We start from the raw sequence: 22,201 nt of genomic DNA on the forward strand, positions 1-22,201 counted from the left end.
CGCCTCCCAAGTATCAAAGACTGCAGGCATGCACCACTATGCCCAGGTAATTTCATTTTAATTTTGTTGTAGAGAAAGGGTTTCGCTGTTACCTAGGGTGGTCTTAAACTCCAGTGCTTAAGTGATTCTGCCACCTCAGCCTCCCAAAGTGCTGAGATTACAGGACAGTCACCATGCCTGGCCCTTGACTTTTATTTCTGGTTTTTGGCTATCTTCTTTCAAATATCACAAAGCTTAATCACCAAATGTACAGCTGATATCTATTGGAGTATGGGGAGAAAAGGAAAGGTAATGAGAAAGAAAGAGAAGGAGAGGAAGAAAGGCAGCCAAAGAAACTTCTGATGGGCTGATGAGGAAAAGGTGAAATTGTGTTTTATTTTAAAAAGCGTAAATACTGAAGCAGGTTGTGCTATTATCTTCTGCTAGAGGAAATAACCATAAAGAGACTTCATTTCCTTAACTTGTATGTTGTAAATAAATAGTACTACATGTTGATGCTAGTTTAGGGGCGGTAAGATTTCAATAAAGTAAACAACAAAACAATGCCGGCACTGCTCAGTAAGGAGCAGCTCATGCTCGGAAACAGCAGAGCCTGAATGCCAAAGCACATCTATTCTAATTTCATCCACTCACTAGCTCAAGCTATTATCACTATATCTGTATTGGTTAAGGTAGTAGTAAAAATCTTCATTTTCTTTCAAGGACATAAGGTTCAAACAGGATATTCTTTACAAAACAAAATTAAAACGACCATTAACAATGTTTATAGCACAGAATTTACATATGTACACTTATGCAATGAAATAGCTCCTAAAGGTAAAATCAAAAGAAAAATAGGTAAGTTGTAAGTATTTCAGAATATAAAACACAAATACAATTGCAACTTTTAACTACAGATTATAAATAAGTAAAGGATAAAAAGAGGAAGCCTTGAGCAAGCATTCCCGACGAACTGATTTTAGACCGGTGAAGATAAGGAGAAGGGGCTTTTACACTGAGGACCAGAAAATAAACAGGAGATGGATACCAGGGAACTACTCCAGGCAAAGATAAAAGCATGCACAACAGCCCCAGTGCATGAAAAGCACTGGAGTGGCTAGAGCGTAGTAAGCAAGAGAAAAAGGATGTCAAGATGAGACTAGAGCCAGATCCTTCAAAACCCCATAAGCCATGTTCAGACTCATTAAAAAAAAAAAAAAAAAAAAAATCTCTTCTATGTGCATTTGAAGTGTTTCAAGGTCTAATACATTTGAAAAGTGAAGTATTATTATATAGCACTTACTTGGAGATTCAAAATGTATATTAGCTAATTAGATTCCAAGAATTTTGATTCTAAAGAAATGTGCTGAATTTGATTTAATTTGGGGTTTTCCAAGTACATTTGATCACTGAACACCTTTCATGTATCACACTTCCTAATTTCCTGCTGAACTTTCCTCCTTGGTAGATTATTACCCACTCTCCCAAAGAAATTATATGGAACGAAGAGCTATAATAAACCTGGATGCCATTGTTATTTCGTGAATGAAGTGAAACACCATTTTCTATATCTGGGTATAAAAGGATCTAAACTATTCAAAAAGTATTACGTCATAGAGATAATGGGCTTCATTTCTACTCATCTGGACAAACTTTGACAGTCTATTCTCTAGCAGGTTCTGAGGTACTTGCTTAAGGAAGAGGATTATAAGATCTATATTCTAATTTGGGAGAATTAGCATAAATGTATTCATTTATTTATTCATTCAACAAATCTGTGTTTAAATGTGTCAAGCACCATTCCAGTCCTGAGGAATAAAGTGGGAAACAAGATAAACGTGGTCTTTGCCCTGCTGAAACTTTTATTATTGGCTTCGTATAAAGGAGAAAAGCAAACTATGATAATAATGCAATCCAATAACTGGTATAATAAAACACATACTCACATGGAAGAGAACAAAGAATGGAGGTGAATAATAACAGCATTTTTAACACAGGGTGGGGAGTAAGAAAGAGAATCTGGATTTGAAAAATCATGTGGAAGTAAAATAAAGAGGGAAGGACCTGTAACAGTTAAATGAATGTGTGTTGTTTATGTGATACATCAATTCGAGCTCAACTGAGAAGTCTAATTTTAGAATAAACCATGGCAGTTATAAGAAACAATACTAATTCTTATGCCAAGAACTGTTATAAGAAAATTATATATTTTACATATATATATATATATATATATATATATATATATAACATATATATTTGTTGTTGTTGTTGTTCTTGTTATTTCCACTTTGTCACCCAGGCTGGAATGCAGTGGGCAGTGGTGCAATCATACCTCACTGTAACTTCAAACTGTTGGCCTCAAGCGATTCTCCCACCTAAGCCTCCAAAGCACTGGACTACAGGCTAGGATTACAGGAGTGAGCCACATTGCTTGGCCACATATTTTTAATATTTTAAAGCTTATAATAGCTCCATGAGATAGGCACCCTTTAAATTAGTATTTTAAAGAAGAATATGAGACACAGAGTTTATGAGACTTGCCCACTCCAAATTAGAGACAGGGAGGGGCCATTTGTTCCAGAGGCTTTCATGACAATTCCAACCCCTTTCAGACTCAGGCGGCCCCCTTATATGTGTCTTCAACTATCAATATGTCACCCTGGGTTGCATTAGCATACATATTGTGTATCATCCTCTTTAGACTTTTAATTTCCTGAAATAGGGGCCATGTCTTTCTCTTCTTCAAGGTGACCAGGTGCAGCATAGTCTCTACAACAAAAAGGTACTGAATTCTTGAAAGAATGAATATCATGGCCATGAAGGAGACCTCAGGAAAAGCATACAGATAAGAACATGAAGAAGACCCTAGATGGAATCTTGTGGACTCTAACAGTGAGGGCAAGAGCTCTGGGAAATCTGAAAACTGATTTATTCATGTGATCATTGTGGAAGAATGGCAAATGATAGAAATCAAAAATTCTGATCAGAGTTAGGCAAAATGCCAAAGAGCCAGTGATGAGTTTCTTCATTACTGCTAACATTGTTTTCTCTATGTAAATGATCATGTCATATTTACAAAATTTAATTAATGAAACTTCTTTGAAAATTCATGACAAAACTCAATTGAACAGTCTATTTCACCATATATTTATATATTCTACCCATCATTTAAGCAAATAGCCTACCCTTTAAAATATAAAGGAGAAAGAACAATTGCATATATATATATATATATATATATAGCAACAGAGTATGTTACTAAATTATTTATTTCATCTTAATCCCAGGATAACTAAATTTTATACAACTAAATCATTCATTCTAATTCACTTATGCCTGAGTCACATTTGAGAGGTAAAAACAAGCCAAAATAATTACTTACATGTGTTTACTGGCTGACAAATTGGTGATTTTACTGGTAGTTGTATAAAACAATTCTTGGCAACTGATTAATAATTAGTGACTATTATGTTTAAGTTACATGTTTAATTTCTTAAGAGACATTTAGTACTTTTCATAAAACATATACTTTTTTAGTTTATTGCTACTAAAAGGGTTTATTGAAAAATAAAATATTATAACCACCTAACTCAATAAATGGATGTAGATTTACCCAATGTAATGATTACAAAGCTGTTAACAGCAAGAGCCTTCAGACTACTTGCTATACCTGTGTCATTCAATGCAGTTCACATGGGGCTACTGAGCCCTGGAAACCTGGCTAGGGAGGCCACAAAACTGGATGTTTAATTGTATTTTTTATATATTTTTTATTATTATTATACTTTAAGTTTTAGGGTACATGTGCACAACATGCAGGTTTGTTACATATGTATACATGGGCCATGTTGGTGTGCTGCACCCATTAACTTGTCATTTAGCATTAGGTACATTTCCTAATGCTATCCCTCCCGCCTCCCCCCACCCCACAACAGTCCCCGGTGTGTGATCTTCCCCTTTCTGTGTCCATGGGTTCTCATTGTTCAATTCCCACGTATGAGTGAGAACATGCAATGTTTGGTTTTTTGTCCTTGCGATAGTTTACTGAGAATGATGGTTTCCAGCTTCATCCATGTCCCTACCAAGGACATGAACTCATCATTTTTTATGGCTGCATGGTATTCCATGGTGTATATGTGCCACATTTTCTTAATCCAGTCTATCATTGTTGGACATTTGGGTTGGTTCCAAGTCTTTGCTATTGTGAATAGTGCCGCATGCTTCAAAGAGAATAAAATACCTAGGAATCCAACTTACAAAAGGATGTGAAGGACCTCTTTGAGGAGAACTACAAACTACTGCTCAATGAAATAAAAGAGGATACAAACAAATGGAAGAACATTCCATGCTCATGGGTAGGAAGAATCAATATCGTGAAAATGGCCATCCCCATCAAGCTACCAATGACTTCCCCATCAAGCTACCAATGACTTTCTTCACAGAACTGGAAAAAACTATTTTAAAGTTCATACGGAAACGAAAAAGAGCCCGCATTGCCAAGTCAATCCTAAGCCAAAAGAACAAAGCTGGAGGCATCACGCTACCTGACTTCAAACTATTTTATATTGATGTAGATTTAAAAACTGGCACTCAGTTCCATTACTGCAAAATTTAAGTATGTTTGAAACAACTCAGGTAGGTGAATCAACTTTTTGCTGTAAAATTATGAATATTAAATACATATCAACTATTTCTGATGAAAAATTAACATCCAAATTGAGATGTGCCCTAAGTGTAAAATACACACCAAATTTCCAAAATGTAATACCTCTAAAATACGTCAAATACCTTGTTTCTCAACTGATTTTTACATTGGTTTACCATTGATTACATGTTGAAATAATACTTTAAACATGTAATCAGTAAACTAGCCAATGTTATAGAAAATAGCTTAAAATCCTGTTTTCCTCTCAGAAAAGAGCATCATAAAATAGGATCCTAAGAAATATATAAGATGTTCCCTAGGCTGTGCATGGTGGCTCATGCCTATAATCCTAGCACTTTCAGAGGCTGAAGTGGGAGGATCACTTGAGCTCTGGAGGTGGAGACCAGCCTGGGCAACATAGGAAGGCCCCATCTCTACAAAAAATAAAAATAATTAGCCAGGCATGGTGGCATTTGCCATTGGTCCTAGCTACTCAGTAGGCTTAGGTGGGAGGATTGCTTGGGTATGGGAGGTCAAGGCTGTCACGAGCCATGACTGTGCCACTGCACTCCAGCCTGGGCAAGAGAGGGAGACTCTCTCTTTAAAAAGAAAAAAAGAAAGATATTCCCTGATATAAAATGCAAAATAAGCAAGGTAGTCAATTCAATAACTGATTAGTAATATGCCTTTGGCACCTGGACATTTAAAACATAAGTGGAGGAATGCTTCATTTATTCGACGTTGGAGGGAAACAAAGTAGTCCACATAAAATCTACACAGTAATCCCTCATTAAAACACAGTAGACCGGTAACTTTAACTTAATCTCTAAAACAACATTTAAAAATTTAACAATGACCAGGCGTGGTGGCTCACACCTGTAATCCCAGCACTTTGGGAGGCCAAGGTGGGTAGATCACAAGGTCAGGAGATCGAAAACATCCTGGCCAACATGGTGAAACCCCGTCTCTACTAAAATACAAAAAAAAAAGCAAAAAAGTAGCTGGGTGTGGTGGTGTGCACCTGTAGTCCCAGGTACTCAGAAGGCTGAGGCAGGAGAATCACTTGAACCTGGGAGGCAGAGATTGCCGTAAGCCGAGATTGCACCACTGCACTACAGCCTGGCAACAGAGCAAGACTCTGTCTCAAAAAAAGAAAAACATAAAAAATAAAAAATTTTTAATGGAAACACTTTGAAATTATATTTTACTTTTTTTATTATACTTTAAGTTCTGGGATACATGTGCAGAATGTGCAGGTTTGTTACACAGATATACATGTGCCATGGTCATCTACATTAGGTATTTCTCCAACCTGTCATCTACATTAGGTATTTCTCCAAATGCTATCCCTCCCCTTGTCTCCCACCCCCCAATAGGCCCTGGTGTGTGATGTTCCCCTCTCTATCCTCATATGTTCTCATTGTTTGACTCCGATTTATCAGTGAGAACACGCAGTGTTTGGTTTTCTGTTCCTGTGTTAGTTTGCTGAGAATGACGGTTTCCAGCTTCATCCATGCCCCTGCAAGGGACATGAACTCATTCTTTTTTTATGGCTGCATAGTATTCCATGGTGTACATGTGCCACATTTTCTTTATCCAGTCTAATATTGATGGGCATTTGGGTTGGTTCCAAGTCTTTGCTATTGTTAATAGTGCTGCAAGAAACATACGTGGGCATGTGTCTTTATAGTAGAATGATCTATCTATCTGACAAAGAGCTAATATCCAGAGTCTACAAAGAACTTAAACAAATTTATGAGAAAAAAACAAACAACCCCATCAAAAAGTGGGCAAAGGATATGAACAGACACTTTTCAAAAGAAGACATTTATGTGGCCAACAAAGATGAAAAAAAAGCTCATCATCACTGGTCATTAGAGAAATGCAAATCAAAACCACAATGAGATACTATCTCATGCCAGTCAGAAAGGTAATCATTAAAAAGCCAGGAAACAACAGATGCTGGGAGGATGTGAAGAAACAGGAACGCTTTTACACTGTTGGTGGGGGTGTAAATTAGTTCAACCATTGTGGACAGTGTGGAGATTCCTCAAGGATCTAGAACTAGAAATATCATTTGACCCAGCAATCCCATTACTAGGTATATACCCAAAGGATTATATATTTTACTTTTTCCTGGCATCTTAAAAAGAAATTTTGAACATGACTTGAAGTTTATTTTTTAATGACTCAGACTCATTATCATCAATTATTATACTATACTGCAGTCTAACAATGCCCAGAGGGACAATTACACTGTGCGGAGCTGTTTGCTGCTGCACGTCAATGGCCTTACAATGCTGGGCATTCAGTTTTGGTTTCTGATCTTGAGGCATTTTCTCTTTCTTCCATTGTTTTTTGCTGTGACTTCTCAATACTGTTAGATATTGATCACAGTTGGTCAGTTCCACAATTGTTCTGAATTTTGTCCTTCTATCAAAAAATAGCTTGACATCCTTTTAAAAATAATGTGATACAACAACGAACAAATATCCATAAACATTATGGTACATGGTTTGGCTCATGAAAAAAATATTATTACCTGTTTCAATGCTTGTAGTTATGTTTCAGAGAACGAGGCTGGCGAGTAAGTCTGACCACAGATAATCATGACAATGATATTGTGATGACAGTGACAATGACAATTATCACAACTATAATTGAGACACTGGGGAAGTGTGTAACGAGCCCTTCACAATTATACAAGGTAGATAAACTATAATCTTATTAGTATTTTACAGAGGGGGAAATTAAAGTTAAACTTAGAAAGATTAACCTGGCTGTGGTTACATGCTAGTAAGTGATGAACTAGTATTTGAGCCCAGGCCTCTACGTATTCTCTATACTGCCTGCAAGGTCAGTATCTATATTTATATTTTAAAAACAAATTAACAGCAACTTAGATGCAAAGCATTAAAAGAAACAAGGTTACCAAATTTTAACTATACAGATTTCTTTAATAAAGTTGTATTCTGCTTTACTGAACCTGATATTAAAAGACACTTATTTTGTTTATTCCTCTACTACTTAAAATCAAGGAGATATTACACAATTCTGCTAGGTGATAATATACTAATAGTTGAGGTTTATAAAATTATCATTGCTAATACAAAATAGAGTATTAAATACTATATTTAATCTATGAAGGTATAGTTGTCCTTATTAGATTTGACTTATGCCTTAATTTATTTGGTAGTTTGGTAGAATCTGATTTGTTGCATGTCTCCTAAGGCACATTTTGGAACCCAGAGATAGCCTTAGTGACTGGTTTTTATCCATCCTGCATGTATGTTGCTTTGGTATAAACAGTGAATGAACATTTTAAACTAATTGTATGACATTTTAACATAGGAAGGTTTCATATAAAATGTGGGCTCCTGACTTAAATAACTAGAAGATGTGGCTCCATGGGTCCACATTCTCAACATGAAAGCAACTGACAATTGTATTCGAAATGGTTTGTGAATGGCAGCCACCTCAGAGGAGATCCGTTTGCCAGGTTGCCAATAAGAACCACCTGGCCTGCTTCTCTCAGTTACCTGCCTCGTTCGTGAGTCCTGCTTTTATCCTTTAGTAAAAATCTGAAAGTGTAACTCCAAACTTTCCATGATATTCTATATTCTAGTTGTTGCACATTTTCAATCGTATTATTTTATGCAGTCTGAACCACCGCCCTATGGCACATAAATAATATCATTATGAGTTCTTTATACATGAAACTGAAACTCAAATGTAAGCAGCTTGGTTCAAGAGCAGAGAGGTAAAGATCATCTAATTCTAAAACCACCCACTTTATATTGTGTATTAAATCAATTAATCTTAATTCTATATAGTATACATGATTATTGCTATTATTAGTGTTGTAATTAGCATTTTGGGGGGAAACATCTTGTGTGGCTTTCTTCACTGTTTTCAGTACTAACGAACAGGAATCTATCACATCACTTTGCAGTGTTGCCGCCATGGCAAGCATGATGGTGAAAAGTTTATGACAGAGACTGAGAGAGAGAGAAAAAGAGAGAGAAGGAGAGATCAAGAGACAGGGGAAAAAAAGAGAGGTATTTTACTTTACATAAAATATATCCCATGATAAACAACAAATTATTAACTTTCCTTTCACATTTAATATGGAAACAACAAATATACCACTAAAATTTAAAAATAAACAACTATTCCAAATGTCACATAGTGGGAAAGACAATGGAGAAAAGTTAGTGAAGGAACATGTGGCAGGGAAGCATGGGAGGGACTAGATGAATTATTTTATATCAAGTGGCCTGAGAAGCATCTAACGCACCTAATGCTTCAAAACTGCATGAATGAAGGTATGACAGTAACCATCATGAATATCATAATCTCACAAAGGCAAGGGGAACCCACCTGGACAGCTCATCGGCCTCCTTCACTGTTCTTAACACAGTGTTAAGAACAGAGCTCCAGTCTCAGACAACTTGGCTATGATGCTGTTTTGTTTCCTAACGCGCCATGAGAAAATGTAACTGTAACTGCCCCCAAGTTTTACTGATGCTTTCAACAGACAGAATTTGAAAGGCTATACAGGTAAAAGTCTAATCTTGGGGAGACAGTTAAACCTAGAAGTAGACAAGGAACCAAATCCTGTGGCTATCGGCTTCTCTTACATATGGTGAAAGAAACAGAAGGAAGACCGAAGATCCAAGTTACAACTCAATAGTGATGCCTCAACATTATAAAATGTGGATGGGAAATGCAGAAGTTAGATAAAAATCTGCCTGCTCACTAATCTAAGTTAATGGGAATAAGGTCCTCAAAAATGAATAATTTTATATTACTTATATATGGATGCTTTCGAAATTACAAGAAAAACCTATATTTTCTGAAAGTAAGTGACTCAATGTAACATGAGTTATTTATCTGCAGCATAACACTAAGGAAATCATTCAGCTAGAAAACCATGAAATATCTCTTCATAACTTCAAAACTGCTAGTCTATTCTGTAGAAAATAGACATGTTTAAACAAGCTGTTTTGCTACACCCAGATAAAAACAGAAAAATTGATTTTTTCCCACTTTTAACCTGCTTATTTAAAAAGGTCATAAACAAAACCATTATTATTATAGATACCACATAATTCCCAGACTTAAATGGATAATCACTTGAATAGGGACCTTAGGACCATTTTCACAAGCATGCACCAACCATTGTTTTAAGCGAAAGAAAAGAAAATAGAGAGATGTTTTAGGGCAATGAGCAGCATTTTTAAACTTAAGGTAAATTACCCGGCAGAACTGTCCTACTTCAGCATGAGTTTGGATTTGAGAAGGTGAATGTTATAGGTGAGTAAGACATAAATACTCAAGATACTTTCAAAATATCCCTGTGCTCCTAAATTTTAGGCTTGTGGGGAATAAACGAGGCAGATAATACCAGGAACAAAGTTTATACAAAGACGGTAAATCCTTACTCCTGTGCTACACTCTGCATCAACAGAAACTTTTCTGCTAGACTGAGTAATCTCATAAACCCTGTGAGAGAAGTTATATTTCTACCATTCAAACTCAAATCCAGACAGATTAGATTGATATAGCAACTTTCTTAATCTCTTTTACAGAAGAGAATTAGTCTGTCTGAATTTTGAAGCTAACTCTACTTTATTTGAAAGAGTAGTAGATTTAACTGTTCTCCTTAATCAAGCTGAAATAAGATTCTGGTTTTAACAAGGAAGAAATGCTGAAAGGGAAAGAAAAAATACTAAGAAAACAGGAAGACTTTTAATGGGACACTCAGTACTCTCAAAAGTTATTAACATACTGTGAGATTATAATATTCTTAGTGAAGAACAGGCTATAAGTTACTGCTTATTTCTTACTGTCTGACTTCTTTTGGAATAGTTAGCTGTTTGCTAAACTATGTCCAAAATGTCTTTTAATCATCCATCATTTGTTTTTTGGCTTTTTTTTTTTTTTTTTAAATGGAATTTTGCTCTTGTTGCCCAGGCTGGAGTGCAATGGCGCAATCTCGGCTCACTGCAACCTCCGCCTCCCAGGTTCAAGCAATTCTCCTGCCTCAGCCTCCCAAGTAGGTGGGATTACAGGCATGCACCACCACACCCAGCTAATTCTGTATTTTTAGTAGAGACAAGGTTTCTCCATATTGGTCAGGCTGGTTTTGAACTCCCAATCTCAGGTGATCAGCTCCCCTTGGCCTCCCAAAATGCCGGGATTACAGGTGTGAGCCGCCATGTCCAGCCATCATTTGTTTTTGTAAAGCATATAAGGCAGGTGTTTATATGTCTAAAATGATGCTATATTACTTCAATTATAAAAAAACTCAGTGCTTTGAAATCTATCCAGTGAAATTAAAAACAAATACATTAGCTCTCCCTTATTTTTAGGAGATACAGTCCAAGACTGCCAGTGGATGCCTGAAACGATGGATAATACCAAACCCTATATATACTGTGTCTTTATACATACATACCTATGATAAAGTTTCATGTATAAATTGGGCAAAATAAGAGATTAACAACAACTAATAAAATAGAACAATTATAATAATATACTGTAATAAAATTTATGTGAATGTAATCTTTCTTTCTCTCAAAATATTATACTGTACTCACTCTTCTTCTTGTGATGCTATGAAGATGATAAGGTACCTATATGATGAAGTGAGGTGAATGACCTCATTGTGACATAGCATTAGGCTACTATTGAAAACTAATAAAAAACTTATGAACTGCTTATTTCTGGAATTTTCCATTTAATATTTTCAGGCTAAAGTACTATGAGTAACTGAAATCACAGAAAGCAAAACCACAGATAAATGGGGGCACCTACTGTTCTCTGAAAGGAGTGATTTTTTTTTAAGTCTATCTCTCCAAAATTTCTGACAAACATATGCTCCAAGCATATATATTGAAAAATGCAGCATAGTATATGTGTATCTCTAACTTTACCAAATAATACCAAATTGTTTTCAAATGTGGTTGTACACATTTATCCTTTGTATGCTATTTTTTCTGTATTTTTTTTTTGTTTTTGTCATTGGGTGAATTGTTCTCTTTGTAATTCAATGACAAAATCAAAAAGTAGTGTATGACTTAAAAATCCTCTTAAAAATAATTTTAGAATTTTCCATTCATGTCATGGTTGCTTAGTTTTTAAATAATCTTGCTAATCATGATGGTGTCATATACTCGTTAGCTAATATACTGATGCATAATAATCCTCAAGTTAATATTTATCATTGAGAACTGATTTGGTCATGATGTAATATCATATATAATTATGCTAAAATTTTGTTTAGAATACTTACATCTATGGTCATGAGGGCTTACCTCAGGAATGCAAGACTGGCTTACCATTAAAAATCAATTCTAATTAACCATAGAAAAGCCATATGGTAAGATATCATAGAATAATTACCTCAGATACAAAAATCCACTCTGAGCAGGGAGAACCCTTTGAATTTCCTTCCACATACTAACTTGTAGAAAATGCCCACCATGGTTAAGAAGTCCCAAATATTATATATAGTGTCTATACTAAGAGTACTTTATTCTACATACTTATGACCCTAAAAAGACCAATTGGACTCACTTTTGCTTCTGAAAACAACTCTAGCTGCTCAAGAAAAGAGAGTATCTTTTAGCCTAATGGTTACCATATTATGAACTCAAGCTGATGAAATATAACTATATTAATTTTGTGTCCAAACATAAGTTTAAGGAGGAAAAACATGAGCATTAGATCTACTTTGCTATCTCCTTTAGAAGTCAGTATTTTATCTTTGAAAGAAATATTTAACGAACAAAAGATATTCATTTGAAGATTTAGTAATGGTTATGGCATAGCAGTTATTTAAATCCAACAAGTTTTCATTGTCTTAAAAGTGCATTTATGTAGTGCCAGAGGAATATGCAAACAGAATTTAAAACTGGGACCACTACATTATATTCATTATTACTAATTCTAGAAACTCCTGAAACTTATGGGTGACATACTTGTCAGAAAGTTCTCTTTACCAAATAAAGGACAACCCAATCTCTGTGATGAACTGTCATTACTAATTTAGCAAAGCTAGAAGGCAGTTCAGCTGAGTAGACAGAAAATTAAACATGGGCAGCTCCTGATTGGAAATTTATTCATAGCAGGTAATGAAATAGCACAGTCAGGATCTCTGGTATTACTCAGAGTAAGAGATTTAATTCTGATAACTTTGATGATGGCACTTGAATCACAGATTCTAAATGGTGACAAGTTGTGACATATAGATAGGATAAAATGAGCATCAGCAACATATCTCTACAGAAGCAATTCTATAACATCAATTTTTTCAAACAGTAAATATAATAATTTCAAAAATTATGACAAAAGTTTTCAAAGAAGAGGCTTAGGTCTTAAGCAAGCCATGTGCCATATTTATGTCTGTTTGTTAATGGGTTATAAAATTAATCAGCCTAACAAATGTAAGGGGTGGAAAAATTTGTATTTAAAATATGAAACATAAATTGTAGTTTCTGATTTCATCTGAATAAGGAACAAACTCAAAATTACAGGCAGAGTAGCTATTTTATGAAGAGGGTGAAAGTGAAGGATTGGGTTGTGTATTTCTTTGCATGTAAGGAATATTCATTAAATGCATTCACATATAGCTAAATACAAGTATGTTGTTCACATTTTTCAAATATAGTTTTTTTATTTTGAATTTTGTGTGCCTTTCTAAATTTTCTAATTACAATGGCATTATTTTATAATGAAAGGTGTATTTTTTTTTAAAAAAATGGCTATTTCAGACATAACTCTCTGATAATTCTCATAACAGAAATATGGCTGAGTAAATAATATTTCCACATGAACAGGTATTTCAATACATCTATTTTGAATTTGTAAAGTAGCATATTCATTGTGTGTGGTTAAAATTACTTAACGCCCCTTCGAAGGGAGGGGCGTTAAGGAATTTTAAGGCTATGTGCAAAAATTCTCTTATCTTTACCTAACAAGTTTTATTAGATAAACTAACAAGTTTTCAAGTTTTCTTGAAACTGTGATTGACCAGTAGTTTTCAACAGAAATGGCACTCTGCCATGTTCTAAACCCAGACCATATAAAATGGCAGCTTGCATATCCTGTCTTTTGGGACTATCGCCCTTGTGAGAAAGCCCAAGTTGTCTGTGGAGTGGGCTAGGAGGAGGGGATTTGGGGTCCTCAATCTCACAACCAAGGCTGAGCTCCTAGCTGACAGCCAGCACCAACCGTAGGTCACATGAGTGAACCATCCTGAAAGCAGATGCTCTGTCCCCTATATGAGCCACCCCAGGGGACACAAGGTGAAGAAAAGAAGAGCAGTCCACACTGAGGTATACCCAAATTGTGAGTTTGGGAACAAAATAAATATTGCTGTTAAGTCACTAAATTTTTGGCTTACTAAGCAGCAATAAATAACCAAAAGAGCAAAGTAGGACTTTGATCATGAATGCTAAGAAGTATTTGTTTAAATGAATTTATATACACTGGCTTTGGAGGATTTTATCTATATTGTTTAATAATGTCATAACTAATTGTGATGGTTTATACTGACTGTCAACTTGATTGGATTGAAGGATGCAAATATTGTTCCTGGATATGTCTGTAAGGGTGTTGCCAAAGGAGATTAACATTTGAGTCAGTGAACTGGAAAAGGCAGACCCACCCTCAGTCTTGGTGGGCACCATCTCATCAGCTGCCAGCACAGCCAGAATAAATGCAGGCAGAGGAATGTGGAAAAACTAGACTAGCTTAGTCTTCCAGCCTCCATCTTTCTCCTGTACTGGACGCTTCCTGTCCTTGAATATCAAATTCCAAGTTCTTCAGCTTTTGGACTTCTTGGGCCTTTCACCACAGACTGAAGGCTGCACTATCGGCTTCCCTACTTTTGAGGTTTGGGGACTCAGACTAGCTTCCTGGCTCTTCAGCTTGCAGATGACCTACTGTGGGAATTCACCTTGTGATCCTATGAGTCAGTTCTCGTAATAAACTCCCCTTGATAAATATATATAGCTTCATATATAAATATATATATATATATCCTATTAGTTCTCTCCTGCTAGAGAACCCTAATACATTAATAGTATAAACCTATATAGAAAATACTAATTCTATAAAATGGGAAAATTTAGATATTGGTCAAACAGAATGACATGTAGAATAATACAAATGCAATTTAATAAAACTATATTTACAGAGGACTAAGTCTATATGACAGCACAAAAAAAACAAATAAAATGGTCACAATAAAAAATAAATTAAGCTAAAACTATAGGATGCTTTATTTACCACAAGCATGCACATGAGAAAGATTAATAGTTAATTCAATAAAAAAGAAGCTGAGTATTAAATAACAATGTTAAGTTTGTCTCAATTTCTGTAATAGAAATGTTTTTGAAAACAATGATGTATGATCCCTTTTGTTTAGAAAATTGGCTAAGTTTAAATGCACTTTGGTACAACAAGGTACACTACAATAAACATGTGAATAAAATAAAAATGTTGTATAACATAAAAATCCATCCACTTAATGTATTTCTTTTTAAGGTATAATTCTACAGAAGAATTGTTTTAAAACATAAAAATCTAACTATTTAATAAATATATTTCTTTCATAAGGCACAGTTCTACAAAATAGAGTCAACCCTCCTTCATCCAAATATAAACCAGAGAGTTCAATTAATTGAATTTCTTGTGCATATTCTACTTCTATAAGATGTACTCAATGTAATTAGTAGAGTTATGTAATTGCAGTTTTTTGCCAATAAAAGTAAGGGCAAAAACCACAATTACTTTTGCACCAACCTAATATATCACAGAATTAATACAGATTTAGTCTTTTTTATTTGCCATAAATCTGTGGCATAATAATAAATGTTCAAAAGGTGACATGAATACAAAATACCTTCATGAGCAAAACTATATTAGTCCCCAAACTCTGCCTCCTTCTATAATAAAAAGCCTGAGAATAAGAATGATTAATCAGTTTGTACCAGAGTGAGTCTAGGCCAGGAACCCAGCTACCATCTTGTTTCTTTTCTCACCTATTACACTGTCTTATCTGGCATGAGTGATTCCTGAATGGCTATGAAATATAAAATAATGTATGATATCCAGAAATAATGTATGAATTTCCTTCATATATAAGTCATCTAATTTAGGTTGAAAAATGAGACCTCTTCATTTTATAAAATTATTTGCTGAGACATTTTTCTATACAGCCTATTTTCTAGGTATATTTATGTTTATGTATGATGCAATGCTGGAAAGAAAATTCATTAATTTTTTTCAAAAATACATATACATATATAAAATATATATAATATGTATATAATACATATACATATTTCAAATATGTATATGTATTATAAAAATATGTATTATACATTACTTGATACTTTGCTTTTAATATGCTTGACATTTTCATTTTTTCACTTACAATAAATAATAAACACAAGTTAATGGTTTTTTAACTTGTCTTTTTAATTTTTGCCATATGCTATTTAATCACATAAAACACCCTTCTCCTTAAATGGTAGAAGAGGTCAGAGATCTGTCTGATCTTAACAAATGGTTTCAACACTAAGCCTTAGTTTATTTATCTGTAAGATGGCTATAACAATAGTGTTTACCACATATAAGTAGAGTTGCTGTGCAGATTAAATAAGATAAAATAGGTAGCTAATATATCTAAAACACTTGGCACCATACATGAAACATATTATATACTAGTAACTGTTGTTTTATAGTTATAAATTAATTTAGCTGTAATCAAAACCATGTAATTTTAAGATATGAAGCAATGAAGTATGATTTTTTTAAATGGCCTACTTAAAACAATGTATTTCTCTAGTAAAAGGAGACTGGCTACGGTTTAGGTCAAATTGATAAAGTGGCCTTTTAGATATTAAAAAAAATGATTCACAGTAAAATTTTTAAATGAATATATAACCAATATATTTTACATGGCCTAAGATATGTAAAATTGAAATTTAATGAAATATACCACAAATACATGTGCTATACAAAACAAGGTAAAATCCCCTGTACAACAAAAATAAATCCAATTAAGAACATTAAGTACCAGTGAGAGAGTACACACACAATGAATTTAGTGAAATTCTTAAAAATTAATGTTAAACAGCAACAATAGAAAACATTTCTATATTGTATGTACCTACCTGGAGTAGGCAAACAATCTGCTATCCCAAAGATCATGAGTCCCTCTAGGTCCAGAATGAAAATAACAGGAATCTGTCCCATCAAACATATTCAATCCGTCTGCTGAATTTTTTGAAGCATGGCTGTGTACCACATCTAAGAGGACTATGATACCCATGGAATGAGCTGTGTCTACCAGTTCTTGTAGCTCTTCAGGTGTTCCATAACGGCTAACAATGAAGAACACAGCAAAAACAAGATTACATCACATTTAGAGGAAACAGCCGATTGTGCAGCAATTGTTTCACCATCACAGTACTAGATACTTTAAATATCCAAACAGCATGTGACATGATACCTGGATACAACTCAAATTTGCTTAATATCAAATATTAAGCAAATTTAAAACCATTAAGTTAGAAAATAATTTAAATCGGGTTATTAAATGTAGATTTATACCCCAACCAAAATTCACATTTTGAGGATGTAAATAATAAAACTCTGCTTCTCTATTTTCAGAGCTTCTGATTTCTACCTGAAGCAAGTCATTCCTGCTCTGTTTGCCCACTGCCCATTACTTTTAGGGTGTACATTTGAGATTGAGGGGCTCTTCAAGAATTTATTTGAATATCCATGGTACCTTGATTGAGGTTATCCCTCCTGCACTTATTCCAAAAATAGAATGCCCACAGTTACCAGTGGGCCAAGACAATGTGCCACGTTTGTCATCACCCAAGTAAATAAGATGGGTAGCTCACAAGCAGGTGTGTTTGTGTCAAAGGTAGCCCCCTAGTCTGAATGAAATAGGTAACAAAAATTACTCACAGAAGAAGGCTTTTCTTAACCTGTGTAAAATTTTGACATTATAGTCATCCGCAGCATCAGCTTTGCCCTTTAAATAGTCACCTTTGCCTTCAATTGTTTACTGTCTCTCTTCCTCACTCGACTATATGCTCCTTGAGGGCAGCGGCTGTTACTATCAGGCTCCTCATGATATGGTACAGTGCTAAGTATACAGCAAGTCTCCCAATAGCCAACTCCACTGAGCAGCAAGAGCTGTCTTTTTAAACTGGAAATAAGATCATGTTACCTACTTAAAATCATACTTGTGCTCCCATTCATCCCAGGGTGAAGACCATTGTCCTGATCATGGCCTACTGCACCATCTACTGGCTCTTTCCAATAATGCTAATTATCTTATGACACTCTCCCACACCCTCTTTTTATTCCAGCCACCTATCCATTTTTTTACTCATTGAACATGTTCAATAATAAACAACCTTAAAGTTTTTTTTCATTCAGCCATTCACTCATTCCTTCATTCATTCCTTTATTTGTTTGCCACTTACTAAAGTCATCTACCACGTACCATGACATTTTCTATGTTCTGGAGATACACCAGCGAAAAAAATAAACACCACTGATCATATGGAATTTACTTTCCCATTGGGAGACAACAAACAAGCAAAATACATAGAATGTCAGATAATAATAAGTGTCCTAAAGAAAACAAAGAAAAGCCACCGGTGGGAAGGGAAGGTTTGCTATTTTAAATAGGGTCATCAGTTAAAGTTTCATGGAAAAGGCAACATTTGAGCAAGAAAAAAAGTAAGAAGCAAGGCATAAGAATATCTAAGGGTAAGAGCATTCAGACAGAAAGGAACAGCAGGTGCAGGGGACTGGGGCAGGGTTGAGCTAAGAGCATTTGAAGAAAACCAAACAGGCTACTCTAACTGGAATGGTCAAGAAAGAAAAGAGGTGAGCTCTAAGAGTCAGGCAAGAAGCACATCAAGTGAGGCCTTGGGAACCAGTGTGAGGCCTTTTGCTTTTATTCTGAAGGAGACAGGGATTCATTACGGTTCTGGGCAAAAGAGCGACATGATCTGACTTTAATTTTTAAATGATTACTCTGGCCACCGTGCAGAAAAATTGACCATTAATTGGTAGAACAAAGGTAAGAGAAGGGGAAAGACAGCATGAGAAAACAGAGTGACCAGTTAAAGAGCTATTGAAATAATCCAGGTAAAAGATAATCGCAAGTTGGACATGGGTGGTGGCAGTGGGGGCAGTTGAAGCAGCCAGATTTGGGATATATTTTGAAGTTACAGATGGCTAGATTTTTTAATAGCTAGCGTGTAGGGAGGAACAGAAAGGGACAAGTCAAGTATAATGCCAAGATTTTTGGCTTGAACAACTAGAAGATGAAAATGTCATTTACTGAATTAGAGAAGATGGCAGGGGGAGGAAGTTTGAAGTTAAGATCAGAAATTTAATTTTGGACACATGAAGTTTGATATATGTATTAGATACTCCAACATCAAATATATACTTTCTGAAGTTCATAAGATAGGTCAGAGAGACTTAAGTTTTGGAGTTAATATATAGCATATATTTAAGCTACAAAACTGGATGAGACTTGATGAGATCCTCCCGAATATTTCGTACAGATGAAGAAGAGAATGGAACTAAGTTCTGAGTATTGGGACGTCCAATATTTACTGGTCGTAAAGATGATGAGGAAAGAGCAAAGGAAATTAACAATAAGCAACAAGTGAGCTGGGAAAAGCAACAAGAGGAGGTTAAAATATTCTGGAAGCCAGGGAAAGAAAAAGGTTTCAAGAAGGTGACAGTAACCAGCTGTACCAAGGGGTGCTGACAGCTGAAGTAAGCTAAGAATTGTCCATTGTCCTCAACAATGTGAAGGTCACTAATACCCTTGACAAAAGCAACTTCAGTAAAGAGGCAGACCGCATACTTGGAGTGGGCTCAGGAAAGAACCAGAGTGGAGGATTTGGAGACAGTATTACAGATAACTTATTGAGGGAGAACTAATATAAAGAGAAACAGGTAAATGAACCAGTATCTTTTTTCTATGTCTGGAATGTCACCTATTTATGCCCACTTCACCGCTTTCCCCAGTTAACTCTTAGTCGTGTTTTAGATCTCACTTGCAATATTTGTTCTGATCTATTCTAAACTGATCAGACTTCTGATTATAGTTCCCTGTCATTTTCATTTTAGCTTTTATTACAGTTAAAAATAATAATCTGTATGAATGATGATGGGAGCAATGTCTATATGCCATACATCATAAACTCCATGACACTGAGTGTTGGACTTCTTCGGTCTGTGGTCTTTTAGGTCAGCACCTCTTTAATTGCATAGAATCCCTTGGTGTCTTTTCTGTCCAGAGAGAATTATTCCATCCATTTCAGTCTGGAGGGAAGGGCAGCCCTTCTGTGAGTAGTAATTGTTGTACCAAGGGACTCTTCGGTGACCTTCCTAGATGAGTCAATCTCTTTCCAGAAAACGATGTGCTCTCTCACAATAATGGCTTTCATAGGAAAAGATTTTCTGACTAAAACGTGGGCTCCAAATGAGTGACAATTTCAGCAGGTAACTGGACATTCTATATCACAAATCATCCCACGAGGAGTAACATAAAATCAAGGACAATTTCTAAGGCTGGAGGAGAAGAGAGTCTATGACCTTAGTAAAAGAAAATGTTCAGCTTCTATTAACTCTGTTAACCCTAAAAGGTTACACAATGTTATAAAAAATGAACAATTTCATTTTATTTCTTTAAATTACTGGCTCAAAATAAAAATGAACACAATGAGTCTCTGATTTTACCTGGAAGCTGCAAAGAAGCTTGTGATTTGGTAACCAAAGCTGGCATAGTAAGCATGCTCCATGATTGCCATCAACTGAATGCAGTTGTATCCTATATAAGGCAATGGTCAAATCTAAATTAGAAGCCACATTTAAAAAAAAAAGTAATGGGGAAAAAAAGCATCCTTATTCCAAATACATTAAAATTTACAAACAATCTAGAAGCTTTGGTCGTCTTGAAAAGTTCTACTACTTTAACATTTTTTTGTTTGACCTTCTAACAACATTGGATAGTCTCTTAGAGCTGTATTCTGACTAGCTATTTGATATAGCTTCATTTTAACAAGCAATAAATAATATGCAAATTTACTTAATTTGGTTTTAGCATATTAAAAACGGCAATCTCCATATGCTAAACATCAGTTACACTTGCAATATTCATATTGAAGATTATGAAAGCTAAATAAAAATAACCAATTGCATGACATACACTTTTTATTTTGACTCTATGTATTTCTATATATTTCAATCCTTTTTTCCATATAGCATAAGAAATAGCACCAAACTCTTATTTTCCATAAGGTAGCTTTTTTTTTTTTTTTTTGAGATGGAGTCTCGCTCTGTTGCCCAGGCTGCAGTGCAGTGGCTTGATCTCAGCTCACTGCAACCTCCACCTCAGGTTCAAGCAATTCTCATGCCTCAGCCTCCCAAGTAGCTGGAACTACAGGTGCGTGCCACCATCCCTGGCTATTTTTTTGTATTTTTGGTAGAGATGGGGTTTCACCATGCTGGCCAGGCTGGTCTCGAACTCCTGACCTCAGGTGATCCACCCACCTCAGCCTCCCAAAGTGCTGGGATTACAGGCGTGAGCCACCGCACCCAGCCTGCAAGGTAGCTTTTATACAGTCAGCATTAATGCTTCTACTTTCCACTATATAATTTGCACCTAAAAAATTATTTCCAAGTTGCATATATGCATGTATGTGCTCATACAAACACACATCACCTTCCTTTCTCCATCTGAATGTTTTGCTCTAACAGTAAATAAAGTGACTCAAAAAAGTAGATATTGTGTTTTAAAAATCCGTAACATTAAAAAAATTCTAATATATTTTTAATATAAGCAAATAATCAGAAGAAAAAAGTATTGGTCTTAAAAAAGCTAAGAAAAACAGGTTTTTCTTCTTGAAGTATAATTTGGTAAAATGTTTGAATATGATTTCATTACTTTGGAAGTTACAGTTCTGTAACATACATAGTAAATATTCTTATTCTGCTCTCAAAGTCCAATTCATATAAGCTTTATAATTTTCTTAAGGTTTATATAAGCTCATTTTTAATGGCAGTTCATGTAACTCTACAACTATATTTGTAAATACACTTATAAACAAAGATATTAGATTAGTTTCATTCTTCTTGGCTGATACCTTGTATCAAGCACAAATTTATAGTTTTATTCTTAATTTTTATGGCATTAATCATTCCTGGATTCACTTTCATTCCAGGTACTAGGCTAGACAATTCAAACACAAAGATGAGTAAGAGAATCCTTGTGCTGCTGAATGTTCTGCAAGAACTGGGTCATAAGCAATTTATTACTCCATAATATGAAAGAATATCTCAAATATAATAATTTAGCATAATATCTATTAATTATAATTAATACTAAATACTCTATACATTTAATTAATTTTGGTTTCTGGAACCTGACTTTACCATCATAGATAATCCATACATAACTGAAAACTTTAACCATGGCTTACAAACCTTTCTTCTAGCCAAAATTTGGACTCT

General features: G+C 35.0%; 1 protein-coding gene across 1 annotated transcript in view; it reads right to left on the reverse strand.

Moving 5' to 3' along the window:
* Positions 1–22,201, reverse strand: part of GBE1 (1,4-alpha-glucan branching enzyme 1) — a 275,660-nt gene that overhangs the window by 138,251 nt on the left and 115,208 nt on the right. Inside the window, exons 6-7 of the mRNA XM_054680807.2 lie at positions 20,429–20,519; positions 16,816–17,025 (exon numbers count right to left, since the gene is read on the reverse strand). Coding sequence (XP_054536782.1) covers positions 16,816–17,025; positions 20,429–20,519 — 301 coding nt within the window. The remainder of the gene's footprint in view (positions 1–16,815; positions 17,026–20,428; positions 20,520–22,201) is intronic.

Source organism: Pan troglodytes, chromosome 2, assembly GCF_028858775.2.
Source record: "Pan troglodytes isolate AG18354 chromosome 2, NHGRI_mPanTro3-v2.0_pri, whole genome shotgun sequence".
NCBI lineage: Eukaryota > Metazoa > Chordata > Mammalia > Primates > Hominidae > Pan > Pan troglodytes.